The sequence below is a fragment of the Rhopilema esculentum genome, chromosome 3, assembly GCF_057945365.1.
Source record: "Rhopilema esculentum isolate cy_ngs chromosome 3, ASM5794536v1, whole genome shotgun sequence".
Taxonomy (NCBI): Eukaryota; Metazoa; Cnidaria; class Scyphozoa; order Rhizostomeae; family Rhizostomatidae; genus Rhopilema; species Rhopilema esculentum.
In genome coordinates, this window is record NC_142817.1 from 7,842,553 (window position 1) to 7,865,141 (window position 22,589).

Genomic DNA, 22,589 nt, shown 5'->3' on the forward strand with positions numbered 1-22,589 from the left:
CTGGCTGGTGATAAATCATTTACAAAAAGAAAGAAATTGTTTCTGAAATTATTTTATCATAGAATCAAGATTTGTGATTCTCGATATGTCTGGATACTATTTTTCATTTAAGCAATGACTGGATATTGTTTGCAAATATTTCATTGTTGAAGCAATAATCACACATAGTTTTGCTGTTGTAATTTTCTAGTGGTTAAAACTTCTAAAATCTGATTCATCATAAATGGAATCTTGAATTCATTTGATTACAATGTTGTAAGCGAATTGCCCAAGGTATTTTTTGAGGCTTGCAATAGAGGTCATCCACTAATGGTTAAACCTGTGAGGCAATGGAATGACACCCATAACCCTGCATGGATGTTTTTTAGGACAAAAAGCCACTTTTAATTTCTTTTAAATAATATCACTTTTGTCATGTGACTTCATCTGTCAGAGTCAATCAAAAAGTGCAAAATGATATTAAGTTCATAATTTACTTGGCAGAAAGCAAAAGGTTCTAAGATGTTATTCTTATAGTGGTATAGTGGTTTCAATAAAGAATAAAGCATGGCTCTAAACCTTTTCAATCTCCACTCCAACATCTGTGGACTTTGCTCCAATCTTATTTCTGTCTTTATTGAAAGCAAAAAATAAGATTAATTTTCCTCACTCCCTTCCTAATCCCGCCTCCCTTTCCGTTGTTGGGACTTAGCTATAGGGACTTGAACCTCCCCTAATATTACCAACAAAAAAATTGGTTATATGGACCCTAAAAGATGTCTTAAACCAGGGAACTAAAATGGTGTATTTAATAGATTTATGTCGGCATAAAAATAGCAGTGGAGATTCCTTAAAATTGCATAACAACCTTTATGCAGGTAATACCTCCCCCTTCAATGCTGCCCCAAATGGATTTATAGGAATAATAGGTTTTCTCTATACTATGCAGGTTTAAATTTTGTGACGAAAAGATTCTGATGTTGTGAGTCTTCCAAAATTCCAGTATTTCACGAATCAACCACGAAGAGATAGAATAATTAAAAGTTTGATAGAAAGATGGAAAAAACGCTTTTTGGTAAAAGTATCTCATTAGAAGTAAACAATTTCGAACATTTTCTTGCATGATCCCTCAATCATTCTCTCAAATAAATCAACAATATTCCATTCATCGATATTATCATAATCAGAAAAAAGTCACAAAACTCGTTTTTAATAAAGAAGAACTGTAATGTTTTCTTGATAAAACTGATATATATTCTTGATATATAGCTAATAGAGGTATTTTTTTCGTTTACGTCTATTTTGGTGATACCTGTTATGGGGCGAGAATATCATAAAGTGGAGTCAGAAGTGTTAGTTTTCCCAAAGACCAGTGAAAGGGACAGATGTGCGATAGACGGAAGAATTTCTTGCGGCTAACCGAACTTTTGAGGCTGATCGATTTTTAAAAATTTGCGGACAATTTTTCAGAAAACATCCAAAACTCAAGAATTTCTTCTACAAAATGTCTTCCGCGAAATATCTGTAGAAATAAAATCTTCGTCAAGATTGCCAATAACAATGTAAAAATAATGTACAGTTGATTCCGCTTAAAGTCACTCTACCGTTCTCTGTCACATAAAATTTAGACCCAAACATTTAAAACTGTTCAATAAGCTCTATTTACAGTCCCACTCTGCTTAGAGGTACAGCTTTTCTGGGAACATTTGATGTGACTATAGCCGGAGTTTACTGTACTCCAGAGGAAAATTTAAGTTGAATTTAAGCAACACTGGACATCAATATTAAAAAATCTGATAAACCTGGATCAAAGCCAAGTCATGCACAGTCACTAATGATTAATTGAACATTTGATAGAAAGCAATCTGTTATCTTTTATCTACTTACCAATATAAAAACAAATTCGTTTTGTATTTCTTATTTTAAAAAAGGCTATTAGATTTGTTTCAATAAGAAAAGTAAACAGTCAACTTGCATTTAAGACCATAATACCCTCTTAACAAAAAGAATCCATTTTTGCTTAGCGTTAATATTTTTCACTTGAAAATTCAGCTATATTTTCATAACATTTCCTCTATAACTCAACAAAAGATGACGAATTTAATAAAAAATGTAGTAAGAAGTATTCTTGTTTACATAGAATCTAATACCTTATTGTAATTAGAATTCTACCTACTCATTAATATAATATTTTTCTGAAATAATTTTGGTTTATCTTTCTAACCAGAAACATCATCAAAATACAGAAGTTTAATTAAAGCGATTATTTTGGTGTAGGTGTAGATGAGAAAAACTCTCTTGATCAGTTTCGTGACATCTGCGAGCACACATTTTATTGACAACTACTCTATTAAAATTTATAAAACTTCCATACCATTGACGCAATTTTTCAGGCGTTTAATGTGGACATTTTATAAGCAAATTGAAAATGAAAACGAAAAAACCCTTGAAACTCTTTGTTCCGACTGAAAAAGTTAGAACTTCGTTGACAACAGTGTTATGCTAGCTACGTTAACGAATGTCCGGTCTCAAACCATTTCGCGAATCTTTTTCGCGCAAAAGTTTCTCTCGCGTATAAAAGTGCGCAAATAATTGATGTTACGTTCACGCATACATTTTGCGCGAAAATCAAAATGCTCAAAATCCTAAACGAATAAAGGTATGGGAAAGGTTTTCGCGCTTTTTGGAGAGAACTAGAATAGTGAACCGCTGATGATGATTTGGTGTGTTTGCTACTTCAAGATTTTTCAGGAGCTCTTTAATTCTTTAACTTACGTTCAATGATAAGGGTAGAATGAAAGAGCATTATGTTGACTATTCATAATGTTGACTATTGGTTTAAGTAGATCGTTGATTATTCATTAAACATTCGTTAATTCATGGAAAGTAGTTCAAAATTTAGAATCTCTCAAGAACAATGAAGATACTTCGGGATATTTAAGAAGTATGATCTATCCACTTCTGTTTTTCTTGTTTTATTCGCCGTCTCATATTTGATCTTTCCTCTCTCTCCCTCTCTCTTCCTAATCCCTCATCCCTTTCCCTTCTTAGGGCTTAGCTAAAGGCCCTCGAGCCTTTTCCTAGCAATACCAACTAACAAAATAGCAGTACGAGACATAGGGACATTGAGGACTGCAGCCCCCTTAGTCAGGCAGAGTTTGTCGCATTTCAGGTTCCATTTGGGCAACTCCATCTTAATTAAGGAATAATATTCGGGTCGGGCAAGGTCCGTACTAAGCTACCCTCAACGTTTAGCAGCCGCCGTGCCTATGTTGTGTCTCACTCGATTAATTGTTCCGCTTTCAATTTAAATAGATCCTTTGGCTAAGGAATGAATTTCGTACAACATGGCACCGGTTTTTCTAAGCTGGAACAAAATTATCAATTCGTAATACAGCTACAACTTCTGTAGCCATGGGAATTTTTTTTAAAATATAAGGACAATAAAGGTCAGGAAATGGGAATCCCAAACATTAAAAATTTGATTTGGCAAATAACATTCAAGACAAAATCGTGAATCGAATAAAGCGGTACATAGGCAGTTCGTTGGTGATAAAGCCATGTATGCAGGTGTGAAGTATAATATCAATACATTTCAACTCAGTTATACATTCACGCATTACAGGTTTATTTCCCATTGCATTAAATGGTTCTTTCTCGCTTTGCATCGTTGCTCATGGGCTTTGCTAAAACTCGTGAGAAATTTTTTTTATAAACAAATCCCTTCAACTAATGCTTGAAACTATTACTTTATGTAGCTAGAAACATTTCCCAATTGAAGCCATATTTGTCCACATTTACGGCAAATATTTTTCACAAGGAAGGACCACGAATGAAATAAATAGTACTTTGTGCCTTACAATATAAAACTATAATTGATTACTTGATACTTGTAAAACATATATGATTAATATAAATAAAACAACATCAAAAACAGATAGATTTCGCAGGACAAGTGCAATTTACAACAGGCCCTTATTCTCATAAGGATCGTATACAGGACTCCTGTTGACCTTGAAATTAGGGTGGGGGGGGGAGGGGGGTCCCTTTTACAAGGAAAATTCTTCGTAGAGTTTCCCAACTAAATCTTTGCTATACTGTAAAACGTACGCTTCCACAAAAAGATTTATTCTCTTCAAATCTTATGCTAAATTGTTTACTTTTAATGCTGGTATTGGCTTTGTTTCTACGAAAAGTATCTAGGTTTGAGCATGAGAAATTCTTCCTGCGTGCTTTGCGAACTTCAAATGTCCGAATAGCACTTACTTTAGACATGCGTTCTTAGGCAAATTAACATTCAATTTTTATATATAAACATGGCATTTAAAAAACTCAAAGAACACAATAAGAAACTATCACCTTTAAAATTATGTTCATTATGATACAAAATAATCTAAAACCCCATTTCTCTGTTAATCTTTTTCTTGCGAGGAGTCGTCCGATCATTAGAAAGAGGAGCTTTCTTCCTTTCAGGACTATAATTTAGCTGTGAAGAATTTGCAGTTATGCTATAATCACCAAGCACGCTAATATCTGGGTCACGGCTTTCCATTGCATTTGAATATCGTCTTTTCCTTACACCAATATCATTCAAGTCTGTAGCATACAAAGTTAGTGGATCAACGTGACTTGTGTCGATTGCACCTTCTGGATCAAACAGTGCCTTCTTTACGCTTTTGCTAAAGCTAGAGTGAGGATTGTCTGTTTTTTTAGAAAGCGCATCAGTGCTGGAAGTATCGTTTTTTATAGAATAAGCTTTGGGCTCCAAAACAGAGGCAGAGTCATCTGGTATTGTGCTATTTTCGATGTTTAACTCAATGCCATCGTCGAAAGGCTTTATTTCTGCGGGTGTAGGGCCTGATTGTTTCCCTGCTAGATCACCCATCGATCTCTCTAAATTAGAAGATCTAGTTCTCTGCGAGATTTTCGATTCTCTTTCTCTACCATATACAACATTTGCTTTTTCTTTTCTATGTTCCAACCGACCTGATGCGCTTAGATACCAGTCATCGTTAATTTCCTCAAGGTCCTTCCTTGATTCTTTCGGGGGTGTTCTCGTTGTCATTTCTTCTTTCGTAGTGTCTTTTTCTTCCCCTTCTACATTCAGTGATAAACCAAGCGGGGTATAATTTTCGTCATCGTCCCAGTTGGTCATTAAAACAACACTCACAAGATCTCTTGACTTTTCAACGTTTTTAACAAACCTGTTGAATATAGGCAAGGCTCCAGGAAGAGCCAATGCGCCATTTGTTAAGGTTAAGCGTTTTTCATATGCACTTTTCAGCTGGGTCGATACCTTCGTGTCCAAATTACATCCGCTGCATACTGAGCTGTCCTGTTGGAGGGGTGTCTTACATACTGGACAAACCTTATAAACACATCCACTAAGATCTATCGCATTCAATTCGATAGAAGACTTACCTCGCCTCTCTTCTTGCAAATCTTCATCTGCCTCATTCACATTTTCATCCATAGCCTCGACATCAACGATTCTCCCACGCTCCCCAGTTGCATCTTGGGTATATTCTCGGTTTTCACAGTTACTATTTTCTGTTGTTGCTCCCTCTGATCTCGTTTTTCCCCGTCTAGCTCGAGCCTCCATTTGATATTTTTGTACTTCAGCAATAACACCATCGTCAGTACTGACGACTGTCGATGATAAATTAGCCTCTTCATTGAATTCCTTTGATTCGTTATACATTTCGCATGCTTTGTTTATCCAATTCCGGCATCTTTCCTCCATCTTATCAGAAATAACGCATTCAGTCCTTTGAGCCTCATAAATAGATGAATACTCCTCTTTGACGGTAAAGTTTCTATCTGCCTCTGTTTCATCCACCTCGCTTTCAGTTCTTAGTATTTGGTAGAAAAGATCGCCAGGCTTCGTTAACTGCAATGCCAGAAGGTCTTTAGTTGGTGATGACTTGACAGGGAGAATACTAACGCCAATTAGAGGCTGTGTCATTCTCTTAATAACTGCTGGTGAGACAACACGGCAGTCGTTCTTTATAATCTGAAGCCAGGAGTCTGGGTACGACAGCTAGAAAGCAAATACAATACATCAGGTACCATAACCCGCACTGTCAATAATAATGACAGCTGATGTCAGTAATAATGACAGCTGATGTCAGTAATAATGACAGCTGATGTCAGTAATAATGACAGCTGATGTCAGTAATAATGACAAATGATGTCAGTAATAATGACAAATGATGTCAGTAATAATGACAGCTGATGTCAGTAATAATGACAGCTGATGTTAGTAATAATGACAGCTGATGTCAGTAATAATGACAGCTGATGTCAGTAATAATGACAGCTGATGTCAGTAATAATGACAGCTGATGTTAGTAATAATGACAGCTGATGTCAGTAATAATGACAGCTGATGTTAGTAATAATGACAGCTGATGTCAGCAATAATGACAGCTGATGTTAGTAATAATGACAGCTGATGTCAGCAATAATGACAGCTGATGTTAGTAATAATGACAGCTGATGTCAGTAATAATGACAGCTGATGTCAGTAATAATGACAGCTGATGTCAGTAATAATGACAGCTGATGTTAGTAATAATGACAGCTGATGTCAGTAATAATGACAGCTGATGTTAGTAATAATGACAGCTGATGTCAGTAATAATGACAGCTGATGTTAGTAATAATGACAGCTGATGTCAGTAATAATGACAGCTGATGTCAGTAATAATGACAGCTGATGTTAGTAATAATGACAGCTGATGTCAGCAATAATGACAGCTGATGTTAGTAATAATGACAGCTGATGTCAGTAATAATGACAGCTGATGTCAGTAATAATGACAGCTGATGTCAGTAATAATGACAGCTGATGTTAGTAATAATGACAGCTGATGTCAGTAATAATGACAGCTGATGTTAGTAATAATGACAGCTGATGTCAGTAATAATGACAGCTGATGTCAGTAATAATGACAGCTGATGTCAGTAATAATGACAGCTGATGTCAGTAATAATGACAGCTGATGTCAGTAATAATGACAGCTGATGTCAGTAATAATGACAGCTGATGTCAGTAATAATGACAGCTGATGTTAGTAATAATGACAGCTGATGTCAGTAATAATGACAGCTGATGTTAGTAATAATGACAGCTGATGTCAGTAATAATGACAGCTGATGTTAGTAATAATGACAGCTGATGTCAGTAATAATGACAGCTGATGTCAGTAATAATGACAGCTGATGTTAGTAATAATGACAGCTGATGTCAGTAATAATGACAGCTGATGTCAGTAATAATGACAGCTGATGTTAGTAATAATGACAGCTGATGTCAGTAATAATGACAGCTGATGTCAGTAATAATGACAGCTGATGTCAGGAATAATGACAGCTGATGTCAGTAATAATGATTATGAATCAACTTTTGAACAACTTTTAATAAAGAATAAAACAATAACTTCTCATAAGAAAAATTTACAGTATCTTGCGATAGAAATTTACACAACATTTAACGGTTTGAATCCATCTTTTATGGATGAAATATTTTCCATAAATGAATGCCCATAATACTTAAGAAACGCCCAATTCAAAACAGCGGAGCCACATTACAAAATATATGGATTTAATACCGTATCATACAGATGTGGCAAATTATGGAACTCGGTTCCAAACGAAGTAAAGTACTCCCTACTTTACAAATATTTAAGAAAAAAATCTCAGCATTTACATCTTTCAATTGTACTTGTACTCTTTGCAAGAAATACGTATGCAACATCGGTTTTGTTTGATTTAAATTATATTTAGCGTAGGTAATTTGAATTAGTTGGTTTTAATTAGCTTGAGTATGCATAGCTAGATATTGTACAAACTTTAAACAAAGAAAGAAAAAAAGCATGTTAGAAGAGCCTCATTTTGAGATGTGTTTTGGGTTCTTTTTGTTTTTTCCTGGTTTTTTTCGAACAATTAAAAATGTTAATATTTTGAAATTCAGGTACAGGAAAAGGGAAAAAGAACGATCAGAGTTCTTTTAAACGCCACGGGCATAGACTATTAATATGATATTCAGAACCGCAGAACAGAAATGAAATAATTGTCGTTTCTACATTTAATAAAAAGACACTTGGGCTGATACCAAGTTTGAAGCTAGAGGGAAACCTGAATCTAGCAGACACTTATAGGACCAATTATGGTCCGTTTTAGTGAGGCATCCGCTGTCCGGACGCTTTATCCGATTAGACTTCCACCATTAGCAAGAAACTTGGGACAAAATTAGTTGTCCATTTAATTATGTATGCTGCGAAGATATTTACGTAGATGACAATTTTGGAAGTTGGCAAAAAGCAAACCTTTCTTGGGCTGCCAACACTTGCAGGAGCCTGTGTTTTGCATGTAGCCGAGGTCAGTTCCCGAAGCATCTTTGAAATGGGTTGGCTTCCTTGAGTCAGTTCTATCAGCCTTGTATCCCTGTATCTATACCCACCAAGCAACGCCAAAGTGCGGAACTCGGAATTACAATCATAGTCTGATACTCGTAGAAACTGCGGACTGCTACGCATGTAGTGATTGACTGATACAAGAGGAGTATTCGTGAAACGCTCATCCATTACGATGAGGCCTAGCTCTGACGTCAGCAGCATTTGGTGTGGGTTCACAGGGTGCAGAGAGGCAGGTCGTCTTAGTTTGTCCATTTTATTTAAATTGATGTTTGGAAGTTGAAGAATCGTCTGGGATGGTTTCGGTCCTGCCTTGAATGGCGGAGTAGAAACGATTTAGATAAATTTAAGGTATAATAAATGTTTCGATTAGAAAAATATATCAAGAAAATTAAATTCCTTTAAAAGAAAGCAGATTCTTTAACTGGTTGTCGCTCTCCCTGCGTACAGTGACTGAAATTTCATCAGGGTCATATTATTAACAGTAAAATATGCCAAAGCATCTTGAATTGCGGCTGGAAAATGCGAGAAAATACAGCTAAAGCGATTGCCGTAAGCACCTTGATATACAATGGGGAGGGGCAAATATCCCTCCTTATGAGACTCGCACTTACTGAACGATAGTAAATTATTGAAGAGAAGAAAGCAACTAAACCTACAAACGCCAACTACCAAATGAAAGACAAACATAACAGAGCAAAGGACGATGACGAATTACTCAATTTAGTAGAAAATGATGAATAAAATAAATGAAGAGAAAAAAAAGAAATCTAACACTACTTATACCTATCTACACCACTTAACACTACTAAACATTCTTAGTTCTAATTTTTATTAAAGATCTGTTATTCGCTGTAGGTTAAATTTTTGAAAGATCATTTCCTTACTTGAAACTAAAGGGAATTCTTTTAAAGAGAATATAAAAAGTTCGACAATGAAAAGACTTTGGTAGTTCCAAAAAGACAATACTTAAATAGCTGATAGTGGAATCAACGATGCCAGTCCTAACAATTGTTACTACAAAAATTAGAGAAGTTTTTAAATAATGGTAGAACAGGTGCGTACCCTAGTATCATACATGTAGACGTCCTGTGGGTGAAGAAGCAAGAAGGAAGTTGGGTTGGTGCCATAGATGCAGTTCACCCATCGAATTTCGCCGCAGTTGGGGTGACTGTGAATTTGGTGATCTGAGAAGCATTTCACGACGCCGTCTCTCCAACAATTGATAGTCCCATTTTCAAGACAAATCACTGCATCGTTGATAAAATGAGGATTAACTGCCATTGATAAGATTCTCGACTTTTCTGTCAACGTTTGATTGAGGTTGAAATAATGGTTTTCGCTTGGCTTAGAGGATTCCTGTAATAAGAAGATTTTAACAGCTGTAGATATAAAGAAAGAATTATGACCTTTTTTAAAAAGAAACTATAATAGGCCATCTCAGAGTTCGCAACGCCATGATGGAATTCTCATGTTCTATAACTAGTTCCAGTCCCTTAGTTGGGGCAAACCACCAAGTATTTCATGGTGGGTAGAGCCTGCTCTTAAGAATGAAGAAGAATGCTTGGAGAAGAATATTGAATGAAAATTTGACATTTTGTTGATTAACAATAGGCCTTGTTTGAACTACAGAGGAATTAACAAATCTCGCTGATATAGGCCGCCATTGTATTTACTGCTGTTTTTGCCCCACTGGTGTCACGGCGTCGCGAACTCTGAGATGGTCTATCTAGACAGCTTTGTCTCTGTTGAGGTAAAATTTTCCGGAGGTGTTCTCTAATGTTTGTCTGTGAGTTTGAAATTATTGAATTGAATTGGATGGAACAGAACATAACTAAATTGAATTGAACTGGAACTGATTTGGTCTCTTATGGTAGTACAAAATTGATTTGGAAGTATTTTTTTTCATTAGAACACCTTATGCATCGATCACCAACTTCAAAAAAATCCTGCACTTCCTTATCGTTGCTGATTTGAACCCACTGCCAGGCCAGAGCCTAATAGTTAGACTTCAGACAATACACTGAATATTTTGTTAACATCTATGACTCTGTTTCCACTTCTCAGATTATATGAGCTTATTGCTGCGTTTTCACAAACCCAGGGCGGAAAAAACGGCACCGTTGCGCTAATGCCTCGCGGTTCCTATACATACGTGCAGGGTAGTAGAAAACAGAGCTCATAGCGGTTGCCTTCAACCCAAGCAGGAATGAAAAATGCATCATTTACAAGGAAAAAGCTCAAAAAGATACAGTTGGAAAGGCTGCAGCAACAACAACGTTAACTATGCCTCTTATTCGATTCAATTTTACTTAACCAGCCTCGTTAAAACGTTCTTGCAACAGTATTCAATTCAAATGAGATGAAAACGGGCGCTTTTCCTTTAAAGCAATAGTTAGTGACCTAACGCAATGAACTCTTGTGCACACGCATCATATTATGTCATTTCCATGTAATTTGATACAATGACCTGAAGTGCCTCAAATGGTATGGAAACAGAAAAGCACGTTCATTAGCGGTATTTGATCAAAGGAATGCTTCGAAATAATTCTTTACAGTGTCAAAGATCTGAATAAAGTAATTAAAGGATTATCTTACATTGAAATAGAAGATGATGAATTACACCATATCAGGACCAAAGTAGGATGTAAACAGCATGAAATTTGTTTGCCAAATATTCAACACCGAAGCGAGTCACGTGGTAGGATAAAAAGCTGTTAATTTCTCGACAATACAGGATTGAATATAAATAAGACCTTAACTTGAAACTTAGAAATAGCTTCGATAATAAATATTATAAAATCAATTCTTACTTCTATTTTTAAATGTGTTGACTCAAAACAAAAAACATCAAAGGCAAAATAGCATTAATTTTGCATTTGAAGGCCAACGTTTTAGCATGGAGAGAGGCTGAACAATTTCGCCAGAAATTGATCCGAGCAGTAAAACGCGAAAATGATTCAAATTTCATCATGCTTGATCTTAAACAAATTATGCATGGTCATGGTTATAAGATGCTATGAAATTAACTTACATTGGAAGCATCAGCTTTAAGCCAATAATCATTCTCCATTTCCAACGAATTTAAACAAGAAAATTTACTTTGCACAAAATTTACTTAGAACAGTGAAAGAAAATTTACTTTGCACAAATTATTATTATTAATTTAATTACCCATATTCAACAGTATTAAGTTAATTTCTCACTGTTTACAAAGCATTTATAAAATTTATGAATATTTTAATTTGCATTCGGTGATATGGTGAAATTAAATTCACAAGTGAAATAGATCCCTGAACGCCTTAATATTGACTTGATGTGCAAAATTATTAACGGAACAGTAGTTCAATAGCGTTTGAGAATGATGACGTAAATCTTTTGGTACTCTATAAGCAGGAGTTAATAAGCCACACCCTTCGTACTTGCTTTCATTATAAGATCGCTGTTCTCCTTTGATTCGCTAAATAACATACATCATACGTATCTAGCCGGTCCTCGTGCGTTTTTAAACAACATATGCTACACCTGTCCTGCACACTGATCAACAGATGCTTTCTTCTAACAGTTGTAGCTGGGAAACGGACGACCATAGTTAAAACGGTTCTTTGTCCAAAAATGTCCAGCTGAAGCTCAAACCAGCGATAATAAGAAATATGTGTGAGCAACAGAAGAAATTTTTGAAGTTGACCTACAAATTTTCTGTCATTAGGCTGCCCCGCAGTAGAACTTCCACTCGTTCTGTAGCTAGACATATCTTCAACAAGGAAATCCCTCCCTCATTGGCTTGCTACCAATTTTACCCATTTAATTTCCATCAACCCCCTCCTCTCAGACACGCAAACAATTATTTCAGGTTACCATGATGGCAAACTTCTCAATTTTAATATCTCTTCAAAATACGACCATGCTTTATTTTATCATGAAATCGTCTGTTTTTTCTACACTTTTCCGCATACTCAGTCCATTTAGACATTGCAAGGTCTTTGGCAGAAACATGGAAGAATATAAGACAGCCAGGACAGCATCATCGATATACAGAGTTTGAGGATACCCTGCAGCGACACCCTTGTGCAAAGCTTAAGAATATCTCAGAAATATGCTTATGAACTGGTGCGCATGCTGTAAAAAATGTATTTCGTTATTCAGAAATCACATAATAAACCGATCGATGAGTTCTTCACGAGAATTGAGTCGCAACTGGCCAATAGAAAGCTACAAGCAGCTGGATTGCTTTGCTTTGCCCAATCAGTGTCCCCTGACAACTGACGTAAGGGAACCATGCAAGTCATGAACGACCATTATCTGCTGTTTTCCATACTTAAATAGACATTTAATGAGAACACCTTTTGGCACATTATCGTTGTTGCATATTCTGATAAGTTAAAAGCCTAAGTCAGAACAGAAGGCATTTGCTTTTCCGCGTTTTATTTACATTATATGTTTAATCTAACATCTTCTGGCTATAATGTACCCTTACTTTTTGTTTTTCTTCCCTACGGCCTAGCAATAGACAGCATAGGAATGATTCATAACATCAATTTACTATCATGATCAACGACAGCTCTGTTTATAAACACTACGAAACTGGTTTATCTGCCAATTGACAATAAACTTATTGTATTCCACTCCGTATGTTATCGAACCCTTAATCATCATCACCAATTCTTAATTTTGTTCAATGACAGATCATTCTTGATTCTCGAGATAAATTGCATCACAAATTCATATTATGTTTGGGTTTGCGTCCACTTAACTGTTAGCTAAATGAAATACACACTTCTGATAAGAAAACCAATATTTTCTCCCACTTTAAATGGGCGTTCATTTTGGTTTTTTCCATTAAAAATTAAGTTCTTGTTTAAATTAGATAAAGCAGAAGGATGGATTATTTGAATTTAAAAGTTTTGATTGCAGATGGTTCAAAAATAAAATAATCGAAACAGATTATCAATTATTGATCTGATTAAACAACAAAACTGAACAGTAAATAAAAGTATTATTTGTGGAAACTATTTTTGTCTAGCTGTAAATGTTTTTTTCTAAAATAAAACAGTGCACAAAGCAAACATGCTGCAATGAACAAAGCCCTTGGTGATCTCATTCCTAGCTGAATCTCTTCATTCTTAGCTGAATCTCCTCATTCTGAGCTGAATTAGCTCATTTGTGACACTAAGCTATTAAAATAGCTTACATCCTTTTTTATAAGAATACTAAACATTTTGTCCGGCATTGAGATTCTTAAGAAATTTTCTTTGTGAGCCTGAATATATTCTTTGTGAGCCTGATGTGGTTTCAGGGAAACACCGCCTGCTTTTGAAGATAAACAAAATTTTCGAAAAATGTGCCAATTCTACAACTCCCTGTTATAAACATCGCAAAACCGGTAACTGCTGAAAAATGTGACAAATAGGAGAGCCGAGGCTGAGCAATATTCTTACAATATTCTTAAAAATTGGATGATTCTGGGCCTGAATATTCTCATTAACAGTATTTTTATAATAAAGAGTGCATTTTCGCAAAGCAGTAGGATGTATAAGATAAGATCAAAACTGAAAATAGATAAAATACATAAAAGCAAATTAAATAAGTTGAGAACAAATAAAAAGGCAAAAACATCGAATCGACAAATGCAAAGAAAAATGTGACGAAACAGCTTTTATAGGATCAAATAAGACATAATATCTTTCTAGTAAAATAAGAGACGACATGGAAACAAAGCGGAGATAAAAAGTGCAAGTGGATGATTGCAAGGCAAATGAAAGATGAAGGGAAAAGCAGAGCACATAACGAAGAACAGGACTTTATATCAAGGTATTTTATCAACGGAAACCAAATTGGATGAAAAAATTGTGCACAGAGACCTACAATGCCTGCCAAAAGTCTTGGAACACTGATATCAATTTCCAAGGTCAAAACCAATCATCCCCCTCTCCCCCACGGAACAATTTTGGTTTACTATCAAACGGGTTAGGATTTTAGGAAGCACTTTCTTTTGCGCTTCTTTCATGATATTTCTCTAAATCATCAACATTGTTTGAGGGGGAAGGGGGCGGAAGTAGCAATTTTTTTTCATGAAAGGAATGAAAGATATCAAATGCAGCGTAAATTGGTGGGTGTTCCAAGTACTTTTGGCAGGCATTGTAACGGTAAAATCCGACGGAAGAGAAAAGTAAACAGCGAAGAAGAATGTTTGCTTTATTGCAGTGAGGAATTTTTTGTTTGTGGAGAAAGAGCAATGCACAGGCATGAAGCAGTCTGGGCTTATCTCATTTTAAATATCTGCTGCTCATTTTCTCACAAAATATATGTGTTACTGTTGTTTATAGGCTACTTGATGTGGATAATTTATCACAGTATTTGAAAAGCAGATAGAGCAGATGAAAGATTTCTTGATAAAGGGGAATTGTAATTGTCATCTAATTGGTAAAACCTGAAAAAATGGCCAAAAAGCTCAACAACATTGCAAATATAGGAGAAGAACTAGCAAAAAACAACGAGAAAACTAATGATACCTAAAGTAATTCAAATACCATCTGAGATGAAGAGCACTGGTAAGCAAATTACACAAAACAGCAGATGCTTAACCCTAAAAAAGCTACAGAACATGATGGCATTACAACTAACGAGTTGAAAGTGGTCGCTGATAGCACTGGAGTATGTCAATAATACTGGGGTACCACAAGGATCTTGCCTTGGACCTCTTATATTTTTCCTTTATATAAATGATCTTCCTTTCGCTTTAAGAAAGGCACACGCTATCATGTACGCCAACGATACAGCGATCTCCTACTCTTCGGATAAAATCGAAGAAATTGACGTTGTTCGCAATGCAGAACTTGCCTGCCTCGGGAAATTGTTGCAAGGCAATAAGCTTTCTATGAATACCATCAAAACGCAAGCCATGACAATTGGTTCAGCCCAAAAGCTGGGGCAGATAAACAAAACATCAGTATCACCCCCTGCTTCCAAGTTAAAGGGAACGATATCGATTTTGTGCACGAAACTAAATATTTTGGTGTCATGATTGACGAAAATTTGAAATGGGGAAGCCAGCAAAGTTTCTTCAAAAGAAAATCTCACGAGGCCTTGGGCTTTTGAAATATGTCAAACAATTTGTACAAGAACAGACGTCAAGGAACATGGAACATGTATTGAAGTTTCGTCGAGCCCAGCCTAAGCTATTGTTGCTCAGTATGGGGATGCTGCGGCGACACTAAACTGAACACCTTGCAAAAATTGCAGATCAGAGCCGCAAGAATTGTCACGGGCAGCCCTTTTGGTTCATCGGCTCCTCCATTGTTGCAAAGATTAGGATGGCTCTCAGTTGATCGGCTTGTCAATACGGAAACATCTACCATGGTATATAAATCCCTAAATGAACTTGCTCCCGAGAAACATTGTCAGATCTTCTCCTGATTATCTGATGTTCACAATCGGGTCTTACGAAATACGAAATGTGATCTAGTTATACCTCGAATGAGAACAGCTTATGGTCAAAACTCGTTTGCTTTCCGCAGAGTTGATACATGGAACAAACTCCATTCTGATATCAAGTTAGCTCCTTCCATCCAGTCACTTAAAGCCAAATTCAAAGCTCATAATTGAAAAAATTCAAGAAAAGCTTATTTTAATTTTTCGCTTTTCTATTTAAGTTTTTATTACTAGGTATTTCGTATATTAATAAGTTTAGACGATTATTTTATTTTTAGTTGCAGGGTTTATTGTAAATCAGTTATTCAAACTGAATTGTAGCCCTGGGTAAAGAATTTTAAAATAAAACAAATAAATTTTTAAAATAGATAAAATAAATGTCTTGAAAATTTTTGGACAAGGATATCTTGAGAGAAAATTCCCATCAACATGAACAGCTGGTAAGCTAAAGCCAGCACAGGAAGGAGAGGATAGGGTAGAAAAGCCCGCCTTACTTCCCCAAGCCATGCTCCCTATTACCAGAAGAGTGTAATAAAGCTGTTATACACGCTTAACTAGATAGATTTAGAGAGGCAAAGATACCAAGAAAGTAATTATATGAAAAAGAACAAAAAAAGAAAACAATCATCAGTGTTCTTGCTACTTTATGTATCAGAAGAATTAGGAAAGTGTGATGACTGATGGGAAGTTAATAGGAGTTATGCTCATTGACTGCAACAAGGATTTTTTCTAAAACAGTCAAAAAGAATTTATTACAAAAGAAAAAGCAATCGAAATCACATGACAACTTTATGGTCTCCGCGATTACATTAAATGGGTGCACCTGAATTCGGAAAAAAGCAGTCCCGTAAGAATTGCCACAAGAATGTTTCCATGTACATGAATGATATATCAATACAACATCATGGCATTTGTTATAAAACAAACAACAGAGGTGCTGTTAATAAAGCACAAGGTTTAGCAAACGAAATATTGCAATGGTTACAAAGGAAGGCAACAAAACAAAAACCAAGAAGACAGGCACCACGATCATTCAAAAGAATACATTTCTTGGGCCCTTAAAGCCCATTAAAACTGCCCATGATACATTTGCCAATAAAACGGAAAGCAGGCTGCTGGGGATGTACATCAAAAATAAGTTTAAATAAAGGTACAAATACATAATCATTCCTTTCACCCAGTCTTTCACCCAGCCTTTCACCCAGTCAGTCTTAGGAAGAAATTTACAGTTTATATTACCGTGTTAGGAAATATTATATTCCTGCCGAGCGAAACAGTTAGAAAGATTTAAAAAATTATGATTTTTCCAAAAGTAACTAACGGACTGCTTGTGTGAGGAACGTGCTCAAAGAACTTATTACAGAAGATCGAATGCAAGCATAGAAAGGTCTCAAGGATTGTTCAATGGTGAAAGGTATCGATGTCTTCTAAAGAGTAGACTGGGATAACATCAAGCATATAGACAAAAGGAAGAACGAATGCAAGCATAGAAAAGTGACAAGGATTGTTCAATGGTGAAAGGTATCGATGTGTTCTAAAGAGTAGACTGGGATAACATCAAGCATATATACAAAAAGAAGAACGAATGCAATCATAGAAAAGTGACAAGGATTGTTCAATGGTGAAAGGTATCGATGTCTTCTAAAGAGTAAACTGGGATAACATCAAGCATATATACAAAAAGGAAGATTGAATGCAAGCATAGAAAAGTGACAAGGATTGTTCAATGGTGAAAGGTATCGATGTGTTCTAAAGAGTAGACTGGGATAACATCAAGCATATATACAAAAAGAAGAACGAATGCAATCATAGAAAAGTGACAAGGATTGTTCAATGGTGAAAGGTATCGATGTCTTCTAAAGAGTAGACTGGGATAACATCAAGCATATATACAAAAGGAAGATCGAATGCAAGCATAGAAAAGTGACAAGGATTGTTCCATGGTGAAAGGTATCGATGTCTTCTAAAGAGTAGACTGGGATAACATCAAGCATATATACAAAAGGAAGATCAAATGCAAGCATAGAAAAGTGACAAGGACTGTTCAATGGTGAAAAGCATCGATGTCTTCTAAAGAGTAAACTGGGATAACATCAAGCATATATACAAAAGGAAGATCGAATGCAAGCATAGAAAAGTGACAAGGATTGTTCCATGGTGAAAGGTATCGATGTCTTCTAAAGAGTAGACTGGGATAACATCAAGCATATATACAAAAGGAAGATCAAATGCATACATAGAAAAGTGACAAGGATTGTTCCATGGTGAAAGGGATCGATGTCTTCTAAAGAGTAGACTGGGATAACATCAAGCATATATACAAAAAGAAGATCAAATGCATACATAGAAAAGTGACAAGGATTGTTCAATGGTGAAAGGTATCGATGTGTTCTAAAGAGTAGACTGGGATAACATCAAGCATATATACAAAAGGAAGATCAAATGCATACATAGAAAAGTGACAAGGATTGTTCAATGGTGAAAGGTATCGATGTGTTCTAAAGAGTAAACTGGGATAACATCAAGCATATATACAAAAAGAAGATCAAATGCATACATAGAAAAGTGACAAGGATTGTTCAATGGTGAAAGGTATCGATGTGTTCTAAAGAGTAGACTGGGATAACATCGAGCATATATACAAAAGGAAGATCGAATGCAAGCATAGAAAAGTGACAAGGATTGTTCCATGGTGAAAGGGATCGATGTCTTCTAAAGAGTAGACTGGGATAACATCGAGCATATATACAAAAGGAAGATCGAATGCAAGCATAGAAAAGTGACAAGGATTGTTCAATGGTGAAAAATATCGACGTCTTCTAAAGAGTAGACTGGGATAACATCGAGCATATATACAAAAGGAAGATTACACTTGAAAATTATAAGATCATAGATGAATCAGGGATATATCCCATCCAATGTAATCCACCGAAAGGGTAAAAGATAGAGATAAAAAGATTAAAATCAGAAGAGGAGCAAAGCATATCAGAATGCAGAGGATGAACAACGTGAAACAAGTGAAATATAGACTCAATGAGTAAAATTAGTAAAACTTTAAACAACCACTAACCAAGAATCGCACAATGATAGAAAAATAACTCGCTTAGCAACATAAACAATGTAAAAATGAATATATATCTCTAGACTTCTTTGAATTTCTAACTCTTAATTGTGTAAAATTCTAGATTAGATAATAATGCTAGGATTTGAAGAAAGTTATGAAGAAAACAGGACAACAACAGAATTACTTCGAAGTGATGGTGCCATGGTAGGGGGAAATAAAGCGACTAATACATGTAACTTATACTGAAACTAAAAGCAGAATAACACACAAAGTTAGATAAAGGGCCATCAGAGATACGAAGCCTAAGCATGATGTGAATTGCAAACGAATAAAAAAGATATAAAGACTGAAGAAACGATCTACAGTAGACTTTTCATGGCTGTCTCTTTAGGTCATTCAAAGATCAGTTTTGAAAAGATGCTTATCAGAAGCCACCACTTTCTTTCACTGACAGCTCGATATGTTGTGAAAAGAGTCGCACAATAAAAGATTAGTTTAATGAAGCAGTTGTGATTTTCTTAAAATAATTATAATGATAAGAGCCACACGACTGATGTTTGATACAGAGAGAAATGCAACGATTAATACCTTTAAGAAGGTGAATAAATAAATTGAATTAGCCCAAAACCATCAAGATTATCTACTGGCTCAAAAAAAGCAGAAAAGATTTTGCAAAGGGTTTAAAATATTTTAGAAATGAAATTGAATGACAAGAATGGTCTTGGTATCCAAAAGAGTCATGTTATCATTTGCCACTGTAAAAAAGGAAAATCATTCACATGAGCAAAGATTTTTCCATCTTGCCAAAATTTCTTACAGTACTGCAAACTTAGATCTATATTAAATATCACATATTAAATATTTGTTTAATGAAGATTGGAATAAAGTTGACACTAGTATTAAACTGACAGCAAACTTTAACATTATCAAACAAAGGTTTTGAACAGTATGAGCATATATTTTTAGACCTTTTTGTTATAAAAATTATTCATTTTACTATTTTGATTAAATGTAAATAAATATCTTAGATAATTTTTATACAGTTCATTAGATAGAGGACCCTTATGAAAACCACTCTCAAGTGGTTGAGGCTTCCTCTTTAAATATGTTTATTATCACTATTATTATTATCTGATGAACTTAGGGGTATTCTAAATCTAGAGAGAATTGAAACATGTGCAGTAGAGGCGGACACTTAGTAAAATATTGGGGGAGGGGGCAAGCCTATTGTTCTAATGAGATGACATCACATTTCCCATTGTTTTAAAACAAAATACCATTGTCCTCTAAAGTATTGGGGGGCCCAGGTGTCCACCACTGGTGTGCAGAATGGAAGACGTGCAGATGCTGGTCTGGTCATATTGAGAAAAAAGATGAGAGGGCTTGGTAAAGTGAATGCAGAGCAATGGTGGAGTTAAGCCAAAGACTGAGGCTGAAGTGATAAGAAATGATTTTAGAGAAAAAAGGGTCAGTAAAGACCTAGCAAAAACTGCCAGCTTGGAAGTCACTATAATCTTGTCCAATGGAAACAATAATGTAAAACCAACATTAAACTAAGATGATGATGATGTGATGTGATGGTGATTATGGTGATAAGTTCTGCTTGAGCATCTTTTTTCATACTAACTATCAAGAAATGATTATCATTATCATAAAGCTTAATCATGGAAAAAACCAACTAAGCTTTTGAGTAGGCACTCCAACATATTGCTCCTATAGCATTTTTCTCCTTGCTTTGTTGCATTGTTCCCGCAAATATTATGTAGCAAAGTGCTCCTTTTTTTCTCACTCATTACCTCATATTATAATACCATAGTACAGGCATCCTTAGTGTCATTGGCAATACAACATATCAGCTGATCCCTGCAGTTTAATTTCTCTTCCCAATGCAGTTCATTTCATACATCCCATTAGCTCACCAATCTGGTTGTTTGTTTTTCCCAATGCAATTCAATTTAAGAAAATTGTGTTGGTTGATAACTTTATGGAAAACAACAAAGTTGATGTAACTGATGAAAATATCACTGATTATTAAATGAAACGAAATAAACAAGAATCACACACTTCAAGATGGTTGGCCTTTATCAAACACCTCTTCATTCTGGCATTCAATGTTTAAGTAAAATATGCTAACTTTATCATTTTAAATGTCAGCTGTCATGGGTGCTGAAAACTTTTAATGGGCAATAGGAGTGTAAAATGGAACATACCTGAAATGATTTTGTCAGAAATGAGCATGAATAATCACTTCGAACACCAATAATTGCATTTCCATCACTAAAACATTTACAATCAATCTCCTGAATGGCTTCATCAAGAGAAATGTTTTGCATTTCAGTACCATCATACCCTGGAAATGCACCATCCCCATTCTCAAAGCAAGAGATAGGATTTATACATAGTGTATCCATTGTACCTTGAAAGAAAAAAAATGAAAACTGAAACCACAAGCGTAAAGGTTAAATTTTGAATGGGCCATTGCCATCTTAATCATACCTATATATCTAAAGAAGATTGAAATGAATTGAAATGAATTTTAGTAAGAAGTGTCACTCTAAAAATCATTTCATATCAATTTCAAAGAAAGAGTGGAATTGCCCATTGAAAGGTCCATGCAAAAACTCTTTTGTATTCTGCCCTTGTTACAATTACAATTGTTACAGTTACAATTAATGTGACCAAGAACTAATTCCAGGTGGGTAACACTTTATTTCTGCAGAACGTGACACATGTAAGAAGAGAACTTAAGAGACACAGATAGCTCCTGGGCATGAGCATTTCTCATTAAAAGAGCCTCCAAGCACTTGGCACTTACCAAAAGGGCCTGGCTTTAAACTTAAGTATTTATGCTAATAAGGAAGCAGTTGAACTCTCATAGGTTTTTGGCATACAAACCTTTTGGGTATATGAGCAAATCTTCACAATTTGACAAACAATTTCCAAGATGTTCATTCTCAGTTATCAAATCATATTTACTAACCAATTCTTCATCAAGTAAGTCTAGAAGCAGACCTCTTGGAATTTCAAAAATTGTTTCTAGGGTCTCATCTAATCTTTTAACAAAATGTCGGTTCTCAAGTGCATGGGTATCATTTCGCGTAAATCTGGTCATTGTCCGTGTTTTCCTCGTGTTACTTTGCCGGTAGAACTCTCTGAAGTTCTCTGGAGGTACTTGCCTTCGGTTTAAAATCATAATTGTATCGTAAGCGTATTTTAAAGGGTGAAACTGTCTATGAAGAATATCCATGTCAAATCCTTTGAGCTCATCTAACGTGGTGCCAATTAGAAGTTCAGGATGGTCTTTGAACAACATGTTTAATTGTCCAAGATTGGTAGTCTGTAAATTGCTCGCAGTTCTTTCTGCACAAGTATCGTGAGGGCATGCCCAAACATCCCGAACATCTTCAATAATTTGTGAAACTTCAATTTCGTTCGGTGGCATTAATGGAAAGCATGTGTTCTGGGCTAAGTATCTTTTACATCTACCGCCAGAGGTTTTCCTAGAAGTTACTTGGATACCACTGTCGATGCTGAAATCAATGTCAATTCCATCGTTCGTACCAAAATCAACTACAGATTGCCCTTTCCACGTTGCATTTATCTTTGTGAAAAGAGGAAATGGAAAACTGATAGAATCTCTTTGCTGCATGACTCAAATAATATCATGAATCGGCATGAGATTTGAGTTGAGTCCTTGC

The 22,589-nt window shown here is 35.5% G+C and overlaps 1 protein-coding gene across 1 annotated transcript; it reads right to left on the reverse strand.

Annotated features, from left to right (window-relative positions):
• Positions 1-303: 303 nt before the first annotated feature.
• LOC135692769 (uncharacterized) lies at positions 304-22,540 on the reverse strand. The gene is made up of 5 exons (XM_065211066.2): positions 21,787-22,540; positions 21,102-21,307; positions 9,462-9,755; positions 8,310-8,708; positions 304-6,019 (listed from the first exon to the last, which is right to left on the reverse strand). The coding sequence occupies exons 1-5, from the start codon at positions 22,538-22,540 to the stop codon at positions 4,373-4,375; spliced, it is 3,300 nt and encodes a 1,099-aa protein (XP_065067138.2). The 3' UTR covers positions 304-4,372.
• Positions 22,541-22,589: the final 49 nt, after the last annotated feature.